Here is a 21682-nt window from a genome sequence, read left to right on the forward strand (position 1 = left end):
GGTGATTAGTGACAGTAGCGTTCATCTCCATTTGAATTATCTAAACTAATTCCTGCCAATTTTGGGTTTAGAACTTGTATCCTTTCATAACCTAAGTACTAATTTCTGATGAGTACTTCCAACTACATATTCCCCACCTTTTGAACTGTCCGGAAACGTTTTCCAGCAATTGATCTGGAGTGCTGATAAGCGATGCCATCTGACTCCACAACAGCCTCGATCAGCCTCCATACGTGATGACGTGTAGCCATGTGTAGGCACCACCTCTGACATTAGATCATTTTTATCTGTGTCCTTTGATGCAGATCCGGATCTGCACTCCCAAAATTAGTTAGCTTTTCATTGACTTTTAAAACGGGTTTTCAAGAGCAATGCACTAGGGATAAATCCACAGAAGTTTACATGGTTCAAAAAGCTGCACCTGCAGGGAGAAAGTGTCTATCACAGAACGACATGATGTCTGTCTTCAGTGTTTCAGATCCAAGCATGAGTTAATGTCATGCGACAAATGCTCTGTGAGTCAAAAGGGAGAGGGAGGCAACACTGTACATTGTGGAGCCTAAGAAACATGACCGGTCACATTCCAAGTCACAGAGCCATTCCTGCTACAGGTCGCACTCCTGGCCAAGCATCCATCCTCTAAGACGAATTCCAAGGATAAATCTTCAAGTCCAGATTGGAGTTCTCTCTTCGTCGCTACCATTCCAGGGAGAAATCAAGCAGTTGGCACATTTAAAGGGCCTGACTCCCATCAGTTGTCCAACTTCCACCCTATTTCACAGCTGGCGCCTGTATGCACCCTGAATTTCCCAGGATGTCCCGGACTCCATAGTGGGTAGAGGGCTTCAAGAAGGCAATGTAGCATCTTTTTTGGATGATTTTGGGTTCCCTGGAGTGACCTTGTACCCCATTGATTCACCAGGGGTACCAGTCAGTCTCTCACCGTGAGGACATTCCCAGCACCAGCTCACTTCTATAGGTTTTGCTAGGCTTCCGCCAGACCTCGGCTGGCACCTGGCCACACCTCCACTTCCTTGCTGAAAGCCATTCTGTTTCCAACTGAGATGGTGCCAGATATGAACTGACACCAATCTCGATCCCAAAGCTGACTTCAGCTATATCTTGAACAGTGTCTCCCTCTGAGATCACTAGGCACAGTCAGTGGTGCATACTATAATGAAAACGGACTATATTTAGATCTCCAAATTGCCAGTGGACTTGAAACCAAACCAGAGGCAGAAATAGGTTCTCCATTGTGGCCCCACCAAGGAAAGTGTCTCCTTTTTAGTAGTAGGTAGCGCAGCAGAGGTGCTGGCACTGCAGTTGCCAGAGATGAAAACCACGGCTAATATGCTTACAGAAATTTTGCAGCATGTCCCTTTCACTTCAGAGTCCTTACTATCGTTCATTTATGCATTCACATATGCACTGACTGTGGCGTGTTCAAAAACAGTATTTGTAGAGCAGTGCTAGTCACCCTCGTGAGGGTATCCAGGCACTGAGAGCCAAGCTGTTTGGAGGGTTGGTGGAACCTAAGAAGGTGGTTGATATATCTAGGTCCTTGCTTGTGCAAGGCTTTGTGGGCGTGGGTTAGCATCCGGAATTGGCATTTCTCATAGATGGGGAGCCAATTGAGTTTCTTAAGGTGTGGGGTAATGTGGGTCCATTTGGGGAGGCCGAGGATGAGTCTGGCCGTTACCTTCTGTATGGTCTGTAACCTCTTCAGGAGGTGTGCTGTAATTCCTACATAGAGTGTGTTACTGTATTTCAGCGGCTAGTGATGAGGGCTTGAGTGACAGTGCGTCTGGTGGTGACTGGGAGCCATTTGAAGATTTTTCTGAGCATGCGAAGAGTGAGGAAGCAGGAGACGGGGACTGAGTTGATCTGGTTTTTCATGGTGAGTTTGCTGTCCAGGATGATGGCGAGGTTCTGGGTGTAGTCTGTATGAGTGGGTGAGGGTCCCAGTTCAGCAGGTCACCAGGATTCATTCCACTGGAGTTGTTGTTCCTGAATATCAGTACTTCTGTTTTGGATGTATTGAGTTTGAGGCAGTTGTTTTGCATCCATTGGTGAAGCTGGTCATGCACAAGTGAAATTTGGCCCGCATGGTGGATGGGTCTTTACATAGAGAGAGGCTGAGCTGGATGTAATGTGCGTAGGAGATGATGTTCAGTCAATGAGTTCAGGTGATGTCGGTCAGGGGGTTCATGTAGGCGTTGAACAGAGTAGGGCTGAGTGATGAACTTGAGCGATGCCGCATAGGATGTTCTTCGGTTCCAAGGTGAACGGTGGAAAGCGGATTCTCTAGGTTTTCCATTGAGGAAAGATGCAATCCCTTCAAGGGCGTCCTCCTGCAGTCCGATCTAATGAAGCATCTTGATCAGGATGTGGTTAAATGCTGCTGAGACGTTGATGAGGTTGAGGGAGGCTGTTTCTCCCCGGTCTACGAGGGTTCTGCTGTCTGTAGGTGCGATCGGGCAGTTTCTGTGCTGTGGTTTGTGCAGAATTCCGATTGGGATGAGTCTAGATGGCTGTTCTCCAGGTAAACCGTGATTTGGTGGTTAATGGCATTTTCGAAGACTTTGGCGGGAAAGGGGAGCAGGGAGATCAGCCGATAGTTCTTGAGCTTGTTGGGGTTGGCAGACGGTTTCTTGAGGAGGGGTTTTGATGTCAGCGTGGTTTCGCTCTTCTGGGAAGGTGGCCGAGGTGATGAATGTGTTTAAGATGGCAGTGAGTTTGTTGCTAATAGTCTTGTTTTCAAGGTTGAACATGTGGTAGGGACAGGGGTCTATGGGTGCTCCTGAGTGGATGCAGTGCCTGATGCTGTGGTGCTCTGTGTGGTGAGCTGGTACCAAGTGGTGAACCGGTGGCAAGAGTTAGCATTTGTGGGAGCATGGAGGCTGAGAATGGCAGAAGTGGGTAGGGGTTTGAAGTGTTTGTATTTATTGGACATCTTGTCGTGGAAGGTGTCCGCCAGGGTGTCGCAAAGTTCTTCGGAAGGAGTGAAGATGTTTTCAGTTGCTGAGGGATTGGAAAACTCCTTGACCATGTTGAAGAGTTTTTTGCTGTAGTTGGTGCTGGCTTCTATGTGGTTGGCTAGGGAGTTTTTTTCTGTCTCTTTCAAGAGCTGGTGGTAGTGGTTGAACGAAGTTTTGAAGGTGGTGCAGTCTGTGGGCTACTTGCTGGTGTACCATTTCCTTTCTGGTTGCTTGCAGTTGTGTTTCGTTGTTCTTAGTTCTAAGATATACCGGCTGGCATATTTGGTGGATCGCTGGAGCTTGGTGAGTTTGATTGGCGTGGTTCTGTTGGCGCAGTCAGTGATCCAGGTGGTGAAGTTCTGGACAGCCTGTTCACGGTTGGTTGTGGTGTCCGGGTGGGAGGTGTTGAGGGCGTACAATCCATAGACTTTTGGGTACTTTGCTCCAGCTGTGGTGTGCAGTGCTGGGCAGCTTGGTGGCAGTGCTGGGGGCTGTTGTGATGGTGAAGTGGATGATAAATTGGTCAGTCCAGGTGAGCTCAGTGGCATGCCTGCACTTGACTCTGTAGCTGGCAGTGAAAATAGGGTTGCGTGCTTGTCCTGCGTTGTGTGTGGGGTTGGTGACTAGTTGAGTCCATGCTTTTGAGGAGATTGTCTCTGTTGTCATCGTTGGCGTCGTTGAGGTGAAAACTGAGGTCTCTGAAGAATATGTAGTGTTCGCTGTTGATGGTTTAAGGTGCGATGAGGGGGATATTAGCGCAGATGCCGGGGGAGTGGTCTTGGAGGTCTGCAGGCGAGGGTGCCTCTGATGGTGGTTTTGCCATCTGTTTTGAGTTGGAAGTTGACGTGTTCCATAAACGGGGGGGGTGTTGTCTGCGGCGGTGGTGTAGTGGATTATTTCCTGGTGGATGATGGCGATTTCACCTTCGTGTTTGTTGACGTGTTCTGGGTGTGCTAACTTTTTAGCCAGTGGGGGTGGCCGTGGCAATGTTGAGTGCGGATACAGAGGTATGCCAGGTCTCGGTGAGGAAGACGACGTCGGGTCGAGAGAGATGATGGTATCCCAGATCTCGGTGGAGTGTTTTCCGAGCAATCAGGCCTTGAGCAAGAGGCAGTGTAGTTGTCCAGGCGTAGTCATGGTTAGTGTGGTGGTGGCAGTTGCATATGCAGGTGCTCCAATGTTGCGTGGAGAGGTGTGGCAGCAGTTGTTGGGCTGAGTTTGGAGTCCAAGGCTATGAGCTCTGAGTCGGTGTTCACGCCGAGTGATGTAAGATCCAAGATTCCTAACGCTAGGCACGGTCCATGCACAGACCTGCACAGACATGCTTGCCTTTGGTGCACCAGCAGCTTGGCCGCACTGCAGCCTCCATAAAGTAGATACTGAATGGGGGGTGGGGCACTGTGATGCGGGAGTAGCAGGAAAGCTAGCGGTGAGGCGGTCCAGCTCACGGAGGCAGAAACAGAAAAGGAGCAGAGGTTACAACAGAATACTAAGCACATACTCAGAAAACGGGCAAAGAACAGCAGGCACCAAACAAACAGTGAGAACAATAATAGAGCAGAAAAATAACGGAACAGTAACAACAGTAAAGAAAAGGGCTGAAGAACACAAAGTAACACAAAATATGAGGCACAGACTCAAAAAACAGGCAAAGAATTGCAGGCACAAAACCACAGTGAGAACAATAATGCAACAGAACAATAATGGAACTGGAACAGTAACAACAGTAACGGAAAGGGCTGAAGAACTCAAACGGCAAAACAAGGAAGCACAAGTTTAAGGCGCTCCCCCCCACACACAGATGTAGATGAGTTGTATAGAAATATTTTCCTGCGAAGCAAAAAAGAAATGAAAAAGGAGAAAGAAAAGACTGCATCTGCACAGCTCACTCCATTCTGGTGTGTTTAAATCTAGACTGTCTAGATTTCCCCAAATGGGGAATAGCAGCCAGCAGGGGATGCCACGTGACATTCATATGACATGACAGTCTCAGTAATATGCTTGAGCTTGCTGCAGCTTTCCAAATGTACTTTTGAAAATATTTGAGAATGTAAAAAATGTGAAAGTAAACTCTGTGGCAGAGATGTAAACCTCCAACCAACCCATTGTTTTTGTCAATCTGGCCCTTGACTGTTGGTGACCTGCCAAGTCAGTAGAGGTTATGGACTTTGCTTCCCTGGCAGATGTGTAGATCCCTGCCAGGCAGGCGTGATCCTACGCTTTCAGACAGTGAAGGCATCCATGGAACAACTCGACTGAAGACACTGCCACTTTGCAAAGCAGGCACCACTTGGCAAAGTTTTTGGTTTTGTGAAAACAAACTATCAAATCTACCTCACTACTAAACTCTATTAGAATTAGATTTTGACAAAAAACATGGTAAAGGGGCTTAGGGTGACAGGTGGCTCTAGTTCACAAAGGGAAGTTATGTGGCTTGCTCTTCTAATTTTGAATTTGCTCCTTCTCATGTGTGAACTCTCTCACCTGCCGGATGTATGACGTTACAACGCATACTTTTACAACGCATACCTTTACAACGCATTTTTTACAACGCAACATCCATTACAACGCATTCCATTACAATGCATGCCATTACAACGAATTTTTAAAAACTACCTTTACAACACATTCCATTACAACGCATATTACCTTTACAACGCATACCATTACAACGCATAACATTACATTGCATGTATGGTAAGTATTGGATAGTGTAGGGGTAAAAATTACTATTCTAACTCCAGGGGTGCAACAGTAGGGTAAGTGTTGGATAGTGTAGGGGTAAAAATTACTATTCTAACTCCTGGGGGTGCAACAGTAGGGTAAGTGTTGGATAGTATAGGGGTAAAAATTACTATTCTAACTTCAGGGGGTGCAACAGTAGGGTAAATGTTGGATGCGTTGTAATGGTATGCGTTGTAATGGTATGCGTTGTAATGTCATGCGTTGTAATGGAGTGCGTTGTAGTGTCATGCGTTGTAATGGCTGCGTTGTAATGGCATGCGATGTAATGGATGTTGCGTTGTAAAAGTTTCATTGTAATGGTAGTGCGTTGTAAAAGTTGCGTTGTAAAGGTTGTTTCCCCACCTGCCTCTAGCTTTCCATAGATGGAACTGCCTAACATGCACTTGAGATAACCTGCAGGATGACTGAGATATTATCCAGTAGTGGCTGCTACCGAACGGGCGTGGCAGGGGTGTGGGAAGGAGCGGAGGGGGAGGGAATTAAAAAAGAAATAAAAACAACTCACTTACCTGGATGCGGCCGGCCCTCGCCTTTCCTCCATCCTCACCATCCTCTTCCTGGCTTCTGTGGAAGCATGAAGCACCCTTGGCTCCACTGAGCCAATCACAACACTTCAATGCAGTGTTTTGATTGGTCTGAGCGCCATGGTTCGGCGCACAGGCAGGGAATGGCACCCTGGGCATGTTCTCCACCCAGGCTGTAATGCAGCCTTGGTGGAGAACATTCAAAGTGCGCATGACATTTTGGCAAGCTGTCTATGATGCGCCTCTAACTCCTCCCCCAGCCTCTAAACAGCCCGGCCCTGCTCCAAACAACTGAGCCAGTATGTTTAAATAAAATGATAAGAACTTTATGTTATTATCATTGTATTTTTTCCGTTTTTAATTGCTCACTCAGTGATCAGTAAGGAGACGCGCCTGTCAAAAGCTAATATTTTGTAAAAAAAAAGTTCCTCTTGTAATTGCGTTGACCTCGTTTTCTTTGTAAAACATGTATGAACAGCTCTCAAAATGTGCTTGGAGTTCACTTGCCCCTTTGTCATTGCATTTTCATCTGTTTAACGCATAATTCAGCCTCGAGCAGCCCCCTGCTAATTATTTGGCCAGTTTAAAGCATTTCATTAAAAAGTCGGTCCAAGCAGATAAAATAAAAATCATGAATAAAAAATGACGACTGGTTTCATTTTTGACGAAACCAGTAGGAGTTTCCAAGATAAACGGGGTGACAGATTTAGTGTTTGATGTGCTCCATCTATTAAGCTTCTTAATCTCCAATTTGATAACACAAATTGGTCTCTTGTAGTTCCGCCAATTCTGCTACTGCAGTACAACTCCTATTCAAACGACAATCATCAAAACATATATTAGTTTCTAAGGGGTTGTCACTTGGTGACATCAAAGATAGTGAGATAAACAGCTGAGTCTTCTGTAGGTGGCCTAGCAACCCACTGGTCCGATGATGCACAGGAGATGGTCATGGCTAGTCTTATTTTTCGGATTTTATAATTACACAGATATGCTGTTGCATTTGTGTGACGAAGGGAAAGAACTTCACTCCTGACACTAGGCTGCAATGAGAACTTTCAATGTCCATGGCGAGGTCTCCAGATGCGGGCAGCAGGGATTCTGAACTTTTTCTCCAGCTGTTCTCATACGTTCATGGAAAGTTTGCAAGGGACACCCCTGAAGCAAGCATGCTGTTGTTTTTTAAAAGGTCTGACCATCTTACGACCAACACTTACCAACTCGAGGTTCAGAATTGGGGTTGAGGCCCTTTTAATAATGGCTGCAAAGTGCTGGAAATTGAACAAAATGTACTCTGGTATCTGGTTAAGTCGGTGTTATTCCATATTCGGTACGAGAAAAGCTACCAGATCTGTGATCTGATGGATCCCCCTCATTTACAGCGCTGCTTTACAACACTCCTCAATGTGTGAAGCTACACACTGTATGCATCATTCATCTCCTCTCCAGATTGTGCTACTGTCATCCACCATGGCCTCATTAATTGTCCTAAGGGACATTCTGCATAGGGGCGAAACATTCTTGCACCAACACTGGATAAAAGGGGCTGGAAAATCACTACTGAATATAACATATCATGTGATCCATGCTTCTCCATGCATACGCCGCCCCAGACAGACCCATTCATCTTCCCCATTTCTATAATGTCCGAAGAGTTATGCTCATTTGCCCACTAAATTCTTCCTTGCCAATATGCAATTCATTCAGGAGTCACCTACATACTCGATTGGTGAGAAAAGAAAAGAAAAATATGCCATCACAGAAAACGATATGGATCACCAAACGAGGTAAGGTGTGCAGTATCTGCTTAAAAATATGGTAAGTGCCTCACAATTAGGTTTGGAGCACTGTAATACTTAAGGCATGCAATACATTACATAATGATGCAACCTCTATGGCCACAGCATTTAACATTTCACCTATGACTCGGCAAAATCTAAGAGAAGTACTCATCAAACCCTATTAGTGTGACTGCACTGGGTGCAAAAGTGATACAGAATGGAGCCCTGTAAATAACAATTTAACAATGTAATACTACTCAATTTACTAACCTCAGAAGGACGACCTCCTCTAAACTACATCTAATTCCTTTACTATCTCCACATGGTTTATCTCACCCCTGCGCGCTTACACAGGGTGGGACTGCGCATCTCCCCAGATTGTACACGAGGTAGCCAAGCTCCAGCCGATATCTACCACATGGTCTGGTTATGCCCTGGTCTTGCTCCATTTTGGTTGGGTGTGGAGTCTTAACTTACACAAACTCTAGGGTGGCAGGTTCCTCATGATCCCCCATGCCTTCTTCTGGGTGTATTTGATGGATTGGACGGCACTAGAGCCGACAAACGCTTTCAAGGCACAGCGGTGGCAGTGGCTAAGCGAGACATCGCAGCGGCCTGGGCTCAGTCCAAACCTACCATATGAACGTGGCAACGGGGGTGGATTGGTGTGCGGCCCACGAGGAACCCCTCTTTGAGTTCCCTGTTAGTCCTGAGAGATTTCATAAGATATGGGGCAAATGGCTAAGCCTACTATCTTGGGATGTGTCCTTGATTTCTCTCCTACCATGCTACATTGCTTCTCCGGTGGGGTGGTTTGCTCGAAGGTACTAAACTACTGCTGAAATTTTTGTTGTCTGATGAAGATGGACTTTGATTTACTGCGCAATCATATGATGTCCTTTGTATGTTTGGTATTTTCAAATGCAAATACATTTGATTATCAAAAAAAAGAACAGAAGCCATGGATCTTCAGTTTATCTCTGATAAGAAATAGTGCAAGATCCAGTAAGCTCCAGCAAGTAGCAACTTTAACTGTTAAACAATGATGGAGAAAGTGGGACCCTGGGAGGGAGAAAATGAGGAACCCATTTATTTATTTTGGGCATTTGTAGAGCGCCTGGTTACGCCACTGGCGTGTCCCCGCGCTATGATAAGTGGAGTGGCTGCCCTCCCCCTCCCACAGAAAGCTACCTGCTGAACAGGTGGGTTTTGAGTTTCTTCCTAAACAGGGTTTCAGATGGTTCTAATCACAATTCTAAAGGCAGGGCATTCCAGCATCTGGGAACGAGGTATCTAAAAGATCTTCCTCCCATGCGCGCCTTCCTTACTCTAGGAACCTTTAGCAGTCCAGTCTGTGAGGACCGTAGATTGCGTGTGGGCTCGTAACAGGTCACCAGACTCTGGAGCGGAACAGGAGATTTACCGCTCAGAATACGGTGACATGTGGAAAGGGCCTTAAACTCTACCCTCTTTTCCACAGGGAGCCAGTGGAGGGTTTGGAGGGCTGGTTTAGAGGGTGACCTCCTTGGGAGCCTGAGTACAAGCTGCGCCGCGGCATTTTGGAGCACTTGCAGGCGGCCCATGACCCTACTAGAGGCCCCCAGATATAGCAGGTTCCCATAGTCAAGACGCGAGGTGACCAGGGCGTGCACCAGTGCCCTTCGAGCAGCAATAGGGAGTAGGTCTAATATTTTCCTTAAGGCTCTTAGAACACCAAAACACACCCCCGTCACCCGGCTGACCTGGGGACCATAGGCAAGATCCATATCCAGCCACACACCAAGGTTCCTGGCCTCCCGGCAGGGGACGGGGACTTCACCCAGGCAGGGCGGCCACCATGCCGATGACCAAGCAGACGGCCCTCCCCCTACCACGAGCACCTCGGTCTTGCTGCCGTTCAACTTTAAACAGTTTGCGGACATCCAGGTTGCCAGGTCTTGCATGCAATCCCTGAAGATGTCCGCTGCGAGGCCGGGTGCACGTGATAGGGAGATGATCAGCTGCGTGTCATCGGCATAAGACACCAGGCGTAGACCGTGTCCCTCCACAATGGCTGCTAAGGGGGAGACATAGATATTGAATAAGGTTGGGCTCAGGGACGAGCCCTGAGGCACGCCCTGGCCCAACTCAATCTCCTTAGAGTAACAGTCACCTAATCGGACCTGAAAACATCTGTCCGACAGGAAAGACCCGATCCAGCCAAGCGCTTCTCCTGTGACCCCTCCTTCATTCAGACACTGTAGCAAGATGGAATGTGCTACAGTGTCGAATGCCGCGCTTAGATCGAGTAGGATCAAAGCCATGGTTTGGCCCTCATCCACACCCTGTCGTAGCGCTTCGACCGCCATGAGAAGCGCAGATTCCGTCGAATGACGGGGGCGGAAGCCAAATTGCGAATCGTGGAGTAGCGATGCCTCTTCCACAAAATGCATGAGTTGTAGGTTGGCTATTTTTTCTGCCACTTTCGCCATATAAGGCAGAAGGGATATTGGGCGAAGATTGTCAAGTTTTTCAAAGCTGACATTAGCTTTTTTCTGCAGGGGGAGTACAACTGCTTGCTTCCAAGCATTGGGGACAGTCTGAGATTTGAAGGAGGCATCTAGTAGGTGGCGAACATAGGGTTCAAGTACTTGTAGACTACCCTTCAGCCAACTGGGAGTAGTCGGATCTCTTGGAGAGCCAGATTTTATCGACCCGCAAATGCGGAGAAGTTCCTCAGTCGGAGGGGTGACAAAGGTGGTTAATCGCTGTTCCCCTTTGATTTTAGTGGTCTCCAAGTGCATAGGACTATTGTCGGCCTGCTGAGGGAAGGAGCTGTAGATATTAGTTACCTTATTTGCAAAAAACTCCGCAATACGGTCACAACCCTCCGTTGTGCAAAGTTTCTTAGGCACCACAGTAGGCTTCCCTACCGCAATCGATTTATAGATTGTGAAGAGCTCCTTAGGGGAGTGTTCTGCTTCTTCAATCTTATTGCAGAAATATGATGTTTTGGCCTTTCTTATCAGTTTATGGTAGCTGCGCCTATGGTCAATATACTCTGCTTTAGCGTGGGTCGAGTAGGCAATCCTCCATTGCCTTACAGCACGTTTACACGCTGCTTTGGCCACCCGCATGTCCTCATTGTACCATAGAGCCGATCTCAGAACTCGGCCCCCCACTTTTGCCACACCGAGTGGGGCCACCAAGTCCAATGCTTCCGTGATACGCTGGGCTAGGTTGGAATTGATTTCTTCTACCCCCTCACCCCCAGGGTGTCCCTTCGCAGTTATCGCCTGATTGAATTTAGCTTGAGAGAACGCCGCCCACCTCCGCCTAGGGTGTTTATCAGCAGGGGGTTCAGTCGGTCGTGCTCCCAGCAGCTCAATGGTGAATGGGATAAGATGGTGGTCTGACCATGGGATGGGGACCGGATTCTGAGCTTCCATTTGGTCCCAATTTGCGAAAATCGGGTCAAGTAGGTGACCCAGTTGGTGGGTGGGGTGCTTTACTTTCTGCTCAAACTGCAATCCTGCCATTACTTGACAGAAATCCCTCGCCACCTTGTCCGTTGGGCTGTCTAGGTGTAGGTTTAGGTCACCCAGGACTAGATATTTGTCAGCTCTTAGTGCGGCCTCTGTGACGCCTTCTACTAACTTCTCGATAAATGTGGCTGTAGAGCCAGGCGGGCGATAGATCAACAGGCCCTTCAAGGTAAAATTGCCGCTTATCGAGATAGAGAAGGCACCGGCCTCACTATCCTCAATTGTGATACGTTCTAACTGACACTGATAGTCCTGTTTAGCGACTATGGCTATGCCACCCCCTCTGCCTAGTGTTCTGTCTAGTCTCTGCAGGGAGTAGCCCTCTGGGATGGCTTCAATCATCTCCGGTATGGAGTCCTGATCTAGCCAAGTTTCCGTAAGGAAGAGCAGGTCCCACTGCTTCTCACTAAGAAGGTCATCATTTCAAGACGGGGCTTGCGTAGGGAACGTACATTCAGCAGGCCACATACCAGCTTGTGTTGCGTTGTTGCTTCGTGTTGCTTACTGCTTTTGGCGTCCCCTTTACAAAAGGTGTAGCTGCAGTAACTGCAGCCTACGTTGTTTTCTGCCTCCATGCTGTGTGAGCAAGGACCAAAATGCTCACTGCGGAGGAGAAGTAAATCCTCTCGACTCCAGCTGACATGGTCTAGTGGAGGGGCAGGGGGGCTGGCCCTGGCCCGCGCCCGGCCGCGGACGGGCGCAGATGGGCTTAACTTAGGCGCAACTTCGGCACGCCTTCGTCGCGCCCGCTGCGCTCGTCCGCTGCGCTACCTACAACACATATGCCTTATATCCCGCCAGCGTCCCAACAACTAGAGCGCTGCAAGTATCTGCCGGAAGTGTCTGGCTCGGACCCTCCACGCCCTCTGCTCGAACGGTGCTAGTCACCGGCGTCAGAACGAGGCGGGAGGGAGGGGCGAGTCCAGCACTCCGTTGCTAGGTAGCGGCAACTGCTTGTCTGCCTTGAAGAGCTCAGCCGAGCAAATGCAGGTTGATACGGTTAGCAAATGTCCGCAGTCGTGCCAAAACAAACAAACAGTGCAAAGTAGCTTGCACGCGATGGCTCACCACAGTGCCAAGTGAGGTAAAAGAATATTTAAGATTTTAAAAGAGCTCACGCGCTAAATCAGCATACTAGTAGTATTCACCAATACGCCGGTATCGCTTCAGTAAAAGCGGCAGGGACACTGCCACTGCCCACTTACCACACGGGGATCCAGGATCCAATGCCTTATATCCCCCCCAGCGTCCCAACAACTAGAGCGCTGCAAGTATCTGCCGGAAGTGTCTGGCTCGGACCCTCCACGCCCTCTGCTCGAACGGTGCTAGTCACCGGCGTCAGAACGAGGCGGGAGGGAGGGGCGAGTCCAGCACTCCGTTGCTAGGTAGCGGCAACTGCTTGTCTGCCTTGAAGAGCTCAGCCGAGCAAATGCAAATGCAGGTTGATACGGTTAGCAAATGTCCGCAGTCGTGCGAAAACAAACAAACAGTGCAAAGTAGCTTGCACGCGATGGCTCACCACAGTGCCAAGTGAGGTAAAAGAATATTTAAGATTTTAAAAGAGCTCACGCGCTAAATCAGCATACTAGTAGTATTCAACAAAAGGCCGGTAGCGCTTCAGTAAAAGCGGTAGGGACACTGCCACTGCCCACTTACCACTGCTTAATACTGAGCAACTACCAGCTGCCAAAGTACAAGCTCATAGGTCCATGAGCCTGCACCTGGTTCGTCAGAGTTTACATCTAAATTCATATTGTTATCTCAATAAAGGGCCTGATGTATCATAGGGTTTACCCTATTTGTGTCTACAGTGAAATGCATTGATGCATAAGGGACTAAGGCAGTAGCGGCTCCTGGTGGGAGTGCTACCGGACGGTGACGTGGGGCAGGGGAGAGGCAGGGTGGGGGTTAGTAAACACCGGAATATGGATGAATGCAGCTAAGTTGACAATTAAATCAATAAAACAAATTTCGTTATGCATGCTGCATCGCATTTGGCGATGCAACGCGAGCAACTGAATTTGTTTTATTTATTTAATTGTCAACTTACCTGCATTCATCTGTATGCCGGTGTTTACTAACCCCCACCTTGCCCCTCCCCGCCCCACGTCACCACATGGTAGCACTCCCACTAGGAGCCACTACTGGACTAAGGGCCACATGTACAAACAATTCTGTTTAATTCACTATTTGGTAATCGCAAACAGCAATGTACAACTGTGTGTTTTACATATATTGGTATTCCCACTGGGTTGCAAATAGACCTACCTCCTGAATATTAATGAGGTAGGCCTTGGTTTGAATTGCAAAAATCACAGGGATGGTGGCCTGCTGGGGTCAGTGGACCACCAAGTCTTGATTGTTTTTAAATAATGCAATCTTTTTGGGGGAGGAATGCAGCCTTTCCTTAAAGGGAAACAGGATGCATTTCAAAAAGAAAAACGACAAGTTTTCTTTTCATTCTTTAAGAGTAGGCAGTGGTCCTTGGGACCTGCTCTTAAAAAGGTTTTTACAAACATTCTCATATGGGAAGGGGTCCCTTGGGGACCCCTTCCCATTTGCGAATGGGTTACCACCTACTTAAACTAGGAGATAAAATGTGAATGTTTTGTAAACTCATTTTGGTCGCAAAACATTCATACACACCACTGAGATTCAGTATTAGGAAGGGACACCCGAAACACACCCTTCCTACTAGCGAATTGCAAACCCAATACCCAATCACATGTACATGTGAAAAAGCTTTTTTGCGTTCGCAAATGGGCCGAATCTGCGAATCGGCCAGTTTACGACTACAAAAACCCTTTAATCATGTGGCCCACGATCACATAGACCTGGACAAGAATTGTTTCTGGAGGTGTTTGATTATAAAATCATGCAATAGATCCTTCTGCTATGAAAGATTACAAAACGTGCATGCCTAAACAAATCAAATCTGCTACATAATTGAGTGCAAGAAAAACAGGGCAAAAGCCAACTATTTAATTACACAGAAAACACATTCACATAGTGTACTTCTATCCAAAGTTGGCCTACCTCATTGGTTATCTGGCTACTGAATTTGGCATGAAGGAGGTCTGGAGAATCGGTCACCGCTGTGTGCTTGAAGGAGTACGGATGCTGGCGATATTTACTCTAAATTCAAATAAACAAGGAAGGGAACAGAGGCTGGAGTCACTGCTTTTATGCAGCCACTATGCAGTTTACAACATTACATACTTTAATTATTAATATTATGAATATTTCTATAACAACTTGTGTTTCACATATCTGTTCCCACTGATTTGCTTTTCAATAGTTCTGTAAATTACAGATGTTACTATTAACCATCTCAGTGGTATTCGAGTTGATTGACATAAGAATGATGAAAGGCTTTGTCGGCTCTATGGGATTCAAAGTCAGTCAGTCAGTCAGTCATAAGCTTTTATTCGATACTCAGAGATATCTTATAAGCACATACATAATACAATCAGTACAGTATACAAAAAAGTTATGCCATAAGAAGTCAGTAAAAAATATTTAGAATGTTTAAGAGTGATAAAAGGATATAAAATCCGTTAATAAATTAGCTAAAACAAGAATTAAACAGCTATGGGATTCAAACATATGTCTTTGAAGTTAAGCTAAGATATCACTGTTTGTCTCTCTGAATAAGCTAAAAAGTTTCATTTTGGTACATACATAATAGCATCCAAATAGGCAAAACAATATCACTGATTACTGAATGGGAGGCAACTGTGGTTTCACACAGTGACCTCATAGGGCAACCACCAAAGCGATTGCTGCAAAAGAAACATTGTGGATGAATTTTTCAGATTCACCTGCCTCCGTGGGCATAATGCAAGCATTACCTTTGCCAGTTTTTTTACCATCACGTCAAGCGGATTATCTGAGGGGCGAGTTTCTATTCACTTATTATTATGTTGCATCTATTTTGCCTATTTGCTTCATTATTGGTATTTGAAACATTCAATATTCATTTAATACACTAATTTGAGATAAAACTGATATTCATGTAGGTGGACCACGTTTTCCATAATGCAAAGTAGTTTAAGGATGCTCGGACAGTGAGTGCGTTCTGCGGAGGGAAGTGCAATGACGTCAATCCCCGGAAACACAGCTGAACTGGAAAGGCAGGATGGATGGTGGGTTAGTAAATAAAAGTATTTAAAACTCTCTAATATCTTTAAAGAATGTTTCTACTTGAAAAAAAGGAAATTATACATGAACAGATGAGCAGTATCATGGGCACCGAGATATTAGGATTTTACAAGCTGCTATATTGTTTTCGGATGCCACTGGGTGGGGGAAAGGGAATTTAAAATGTTAGTGAATCTAAGGTTTGATTAGAATAGCACAGAGCTAAGTTTTTCCGCTGCTGTGAAGATACGTGATTTGGTTAACTTCCCATACTGGACCCAACAATCTATTAGGTCTCTACAAGAGTAATATTTGGAAAAGACATGTTAAAATTATGACTTAAGGCACTAATAGGTTTAGGTGGCACCTGTTCCCATTGTATACTCTTGCTCCACCTTAAGTCTTCATGGAGCTATTGGAAATGGAGGTTGGTGGAGTAGGGGAGATGCTGTCGGTTGCAAGGAAGCAGCTGAGTGGTAGGGCCCGAACTAGGGCAGGGAGTCTTAACCACTGCATAGTAAAATGCAGTCTTGTCTTCAGGATATCTACAGAACTTTACATTACACAAAGTGAAAACAACAAATTTTAATTGTGATTATTTGCATATGTTGAGACAGGATTATAGTAATCAGTCATTCGATGTTTCCAGGTACTTTTTGTGCCTATAGCCGTTCAATGGAAGTCTCTGAGAATGGGCCTGAATATATATCTTAAAGTATACATTCATGTCTGTGGGTGCTCGTATTTTAGGGACCTCAGGCTCATGTACAGCAGTGGGGCCCTCTGGCAGGGTGCAGACATAGGCTGTTTCAGGGTGCCGCTTTCTGTGCTGTGTCAATCAAGAAGGGATCTGTGCACTTCTTTTCGGTGCATACATTAATTCCACATATAGCCGTGTTAATGCATGTTTTGCTAACAGCAGAGCTAGGAAGCGCAGGGCACTAAATGCCTCTTTGTATTTCCGATCCCGTTTGAGCTGGCAGAACGCAGAAAACGTCATCATGATAAGGCTCTGCTTCCCTGCCCGATGACCGCCAACGCCATGAATCAGCTTCCATGCCTTTCTGAAACAATATTGTTTCAGAAAGACAACATGGCTTTGTCCCAGGAAGGTCCACGATTGATCATATACAAAGGGTTATTTCCCTTTTTGATTATACGGGGGTGACAGGAGACCCTATGGCTCTTATACTGCTCGACGCAGAGAAAGCGTTTGATAGGGTCTCCTGGAAATTCCTTTGGGCGGCCCTATCAAACTGTGGGATAGGCGGACAATATTTAACTGCAGTCCAACAGCTCTATGTAAACCCAAGTGCTCAAGTTTTAATCAATGGGGCTCTATCTGATGGGTTCGCCATCACGCGGGGTACAAGACAGGGTTGCCCCTGTTCGCCTCTCCTTTTTGCTATTTATATTGATGTTTTTATTCACAATTTGGAAAATAACAATTTAATTCCTTCAATTCAAGTGCGCAATATAGAAACCAAATGTCTGGCATATGCCGACGATATAGCTATTATCACTGGTGATCCGAATAATGCCATTAAATGGATAGAACGAGAAGCCCACGCTTTTGGCAAAGTTTCGGGTTATAAATTAAACCGTAGTAAAACACAGATTATTATAAATAATAAAATTACGATGCAAGATCCTCGAATAACTAATAAAGCAATTTATCTAGGCGTGAGTATTGATGCCAATATTCTAAACATAGTTGACGATAATCTTAACCCCCTCATAAGTCGCACCAAGAAGGAATTATTGCGCCTACATAATCTACAGCTCACTATTGGGGGGAGAGTAAATGTTGTCAAAATGCTATTTTTCCCGAAGTTTCTCTATTTCTTTCGTACAATTAACCTAGAATTCTCCCAAACAGTTTTTAAGAATATAGATAACTTGTTTTCACGCTTTATATGGGGATATCACAAGCCACGAAGAGCTCTCAGGTGGGTTACATTACCTAGAGACCGGGGGGGTTGGGCATTACCAAACTTTAAACTATATTATTGGGCAACAGTATTGAGATACAGCACATATCTTTTAAAAGAAGATATAGACGTCCATAATATCCCCACCCCACAAGAACTTATTCTGGGTGATGGCTGTGCAGGCTGCTTATGGCGACATTCAAATGATGATTATTTTAAAAAGGTGAAATTCAAGACTATATCTAACACTATTAAAATATGGCGGAATGTTAAAAAACTAGTCGGTTTAGGTTGGTTCTCTTTCTATACTCCTACAATACACAACTGAGATCTCCCCGAAATATTTCAAGATTTAGTATCGAACAGATGGGCTGAATTGGGGATAAAACAACTGGGGTGCTTTTTTTTCTGTGAATGGTATAAAACCGTTTGAAGAACTCAAAACCGAATTCAAACTACCTAATAGAGATTTCTTCAAATACCTCCAAGTGCGGGATTTTATTTTAAAGAAAGGTGGTGGCCGTATTAAATTTCAACCATGGCAAACTATGGACATACTAGTATCTATAAAAACCCCTAAAATCGGGGGGATATATGAAGGGTTTAATTTACTTATGTCAGACGATATAGAGAAACATACGATGGTATGGCAGAGTAGACTTGGCATTTCTCCACGAACCTCTTTGGAAGCTTTGGAGATGTCAATATCAACCTTAATGTCTATGAAACTTCAAGCGCAATTCTATAAAACATTCTTTTCACTCTATTATACCCCAGACAAACTAGCAAAATGGGGGAATGGAACTAGGACATATTGTCCGAGGTGTTCCCTGCCATCCGCAGATTCAGCTCACATGTTTGCTACTTGTCCTATATTAGGGAATACTATATTGATAATTTCTGACTTTCTTTCCAATCTCGCACATTGCCGTATAAACATATCAACCGAAGAAATTCTATTAGGTACGTCTAACATCCCACGACCACATTCAATGCATGGGCTTATATTTGTTGCCATGGCTGTTTTCAGACTGTGCATCGCGTCAGCCTGGATAGATCCATTAGCACCATCATTTGTAGAATGGAGAACCAGGCTTCTCGCAACCTGCAACTTAGAAGTAGCAATTTACAGAAACAAAGGGAGGATAAAGAGGCATAAAGGCATGATGATATGGGCACCTTTGCTCGATTGGATGCATGAGGAATGAATTGCTTGATTTGCTTAGGTTTTATATTAAATTGTCTCTCTTTCTATATATTATTTTATTTTATTCTATTTTTTTTTTTCTGAACAAATGTGTTTACCTCTCTCCATATCTATTACAATCAATAAAATGTAAGATTCAGTTAACTGTTCTGCCGGGGTGGGGGTGGGGGGTGGGGGGGGGGGTAATGATGTGTATTAAAATTAAATGCAAATAAAAATTGGTAAAATAAAAAAGAATCAGCTTCCATGCAATAATTACGTATGTTCTTTAGGCGGAAACATTTTAGTCTTTATTACCTCACTAATCAGCTCGGATGCCTTCAAATTTTCTTCAATTGCCAGTGCACCCGGGGTAATGCAGCCAACGCCACGCATGAAGTTCAAGTCTGATCGGTACCGGCTCTATCGGATATAAATTCAAGAACATTTGTTACAGATGCATATTATTATTCAGAATCATTTGCATGAAGAAACTTTCAAATTTGTATTTTCATCCAAAATGTTTATATTACAATGTGATATTACAAGGACACTGTGCGAATGATAGCGGGAAAAAAACATGTTAAGAATTTTATACTGAGAAAATATATGATTGGACTGTATAAAGACAATTCACAGATGTTTGGAGGAAGTAAATAGCGTTTCACACTTCATTTCGTAATGTGGATCAAACACGTTCCAAAGACTCAATATATTTCACATCATCAGTTGCACATTTCTTTGCATAGAAAAGGATCTGGTGATTTTACTTTTTTATGGCCCATGTGGATGTACTCAGAGGCACAAAATGTATAAACATGACACTTAATCAATGCCTTTTCCTATGTGTATACTGTCCCTACCTGTTAATGGAGGCAAATGTATTTAGGAACTAGCGAATCATAACCTTCAGGTTATCTTGTTGCTAAATGTGAGAATGAGAAAACCTTGAGATGTTCCACACAGAGAGAACTAAGTACTCTCAGAAAAGTCGGCAACCGTTAAAACTTCTCCAGGCCGGCATGAGGGCTTCATGAACCATGTTCTGGGTTATGATCCACAAGTCACAATCAATCCCATCCTTCAGCAATAGTGCTGCGAGAGGATACAGAGGTGATGTTTTTGGTCTCATCTCAATTAGTTGGGGTTCCTCTCATGTTCCCAGCGTTCTCGATCACAGCAGGAGCATTTACTTTTTCCTGATGTGCTGGGTTAGGTGGTACATCAGGCTATCCGAAACCATTGCCTTGAAGAGCTGAAGAGCAGGTAACATGATACCTCACTGCAGCCCAAGATTATTGCTTCTCATCACATACAGTAAATTACCTATCGCTGTTTCACTTGACACCTTTACATATATCCTGCAACAATCATTTCCCGCTGCAGACTGATTTACTTCAGCGTTTTAGTGGTAGTAATAACCCATGTTACTGCAAGCGGTTGTTCCACAAATCTGGGAAAGAAGTTTGAGGCTCACTTCTGTACTTCCCCTCTCCCCCATCTTACTTCATGGGGCTCATCTCATTTCAAGGCCCCAATTCACCCGTCTGTGGGTGTTGTGAGAGAATTAGGATCATTCAAGTTTCATTTCTTTAACATAGTCATAGCTTTAGGAGTGTAAATCTTTAGATCACAGTTTAGCAGATGCCGAGAAACGCTGAGCATGGTCTATGATAGGAAATGCTACTGAGAATGACCAACTAGGAGAAACCTTCTTCAGGCTTTGCTCTATTGGCTGTTACCCTATAATCTTTCCTCAATTCTTCTCTATGTTTGTGTGTGTGATGGGTGCTAGCTGACATAGTACTTGCTGCTATGACTTAGCACCCTCTCTAGGCCATGTGCACAAAGTTTTGTGCTGATGAAGCCTCTCCTTACCTGTCAGAAATCTTGAGCAATTAATTGGCCAGTGGACTGAGGATCACCCTTTTGAATATGCCAATGTTTATCATTCATTGTTCAACATTCTTCAGGGACGTATTAAGTTCTAAATTGCACATATACCATCAGTGGTCTTTTTGGATGTGAAAGGCAGTGCTGATGACTAGATTAAGCAGAAGACAGAGGAAACAATAATGTATAAGGCTATTTTCGGAAACTAATATTGATTTTAATCGTGTAAATCCAGTGTGAGTCCATTCCACAGCTTGGTGGCAGATTTAAGAAGTTCTGTTTGTTCTGCACAGGTTTGCAGAATTTACAGAGTATAACAATAGGCTGTAAACCAACCAAAAATTACATGAAAAACAATAGTACCAGAATAAAGTGTGATGGAATTGTATACCAGTTCTAGTTATGTGGGCAATACCCAAAGATGTAACATAACCCTAACCTTTACTGGAAGCACATACAGTGTCCTGTGGGATAGTAGTATATGCTCTCTGTGATGCAAGCCAAGAAGCAGTTGGGCTCATGTACTCTGAATAAGTTGGAGCTGTGCTTGATGATACGTGGTGAGTACAGAATTTATAAACCACAGAAATTGTGTCATTTAAAAATAATAGAGGAATAAATCAATAGCAGAGGATTAAGTATTTAGTGGAAGGGCACTCTTCAGACATGTAAGAATAAAATGGCAAAAGCCTGCATGTGCATTGCCGCTTATTCTGACGTCACTTTTCTGGTATCGTGGTCTCTCATTTGAGCACTTTTACTGACTATGCACAGTTGTCAGTGATTCTTCAGTTTCATGTTTTTCCCTGTGCTCTGGTTTCAGAAGTGCTTGCTGTCAAATGGTCCTTGCATGCTTGAATTCCGCAGCAGGTCAGTTTCTGCTTGATTACACATTTTTCAGTACTTCCTCATTTGCACATTCTGCGAACCAGGGCACTGCTGTCCAGTCCTCAGTGTAAGTGCTCTAAAACATAGTAAAA

General features: G+C 44.9%; 1 protein-coding gene across 1 annotated transcript in view; it reads right to left on the bottom strand.

Moving 5' to 3' along the window:
- The window catches only part of NRAP (nebulin related anchoring protein), a 417859-nt gene that overhangs the window by 82487 nt on the left and 313690 nt on the right, over nucleotides 1–21682 (bottom strand). The window contains exons 31-32 of the mRNA XM_078643841.1: nucleotides 19128–19232; nucleotides 14589–14687 (exon numbers count right to left, since the gene is read on the bottom strand). Coding sequence (XP_078499967.1) covers nucleotides 14589–14687; nucleotides 19128–19232 — 204 coding nt within the window. The remainder of the gene's footprint in view (nucleotides 1–14588; nucleotides 14688–19127; nucleotides 19233–21682) is intronic.

The sequence above is a fragment of the Lissotriton helveticus genome, chromosome 5_1 (assembly GCF_964261635.1).
Source record: "Lissotriton helveticus chromosome 5_1, aLisHel1.1, whole genome shotgun sequence".
NCBI classification, from domain to species: Eukaryota; Metazoa; Chordata; class Amphibia; order Caudata; family Salamandridae; genus Lissotriton; species Lissotriton helveticus.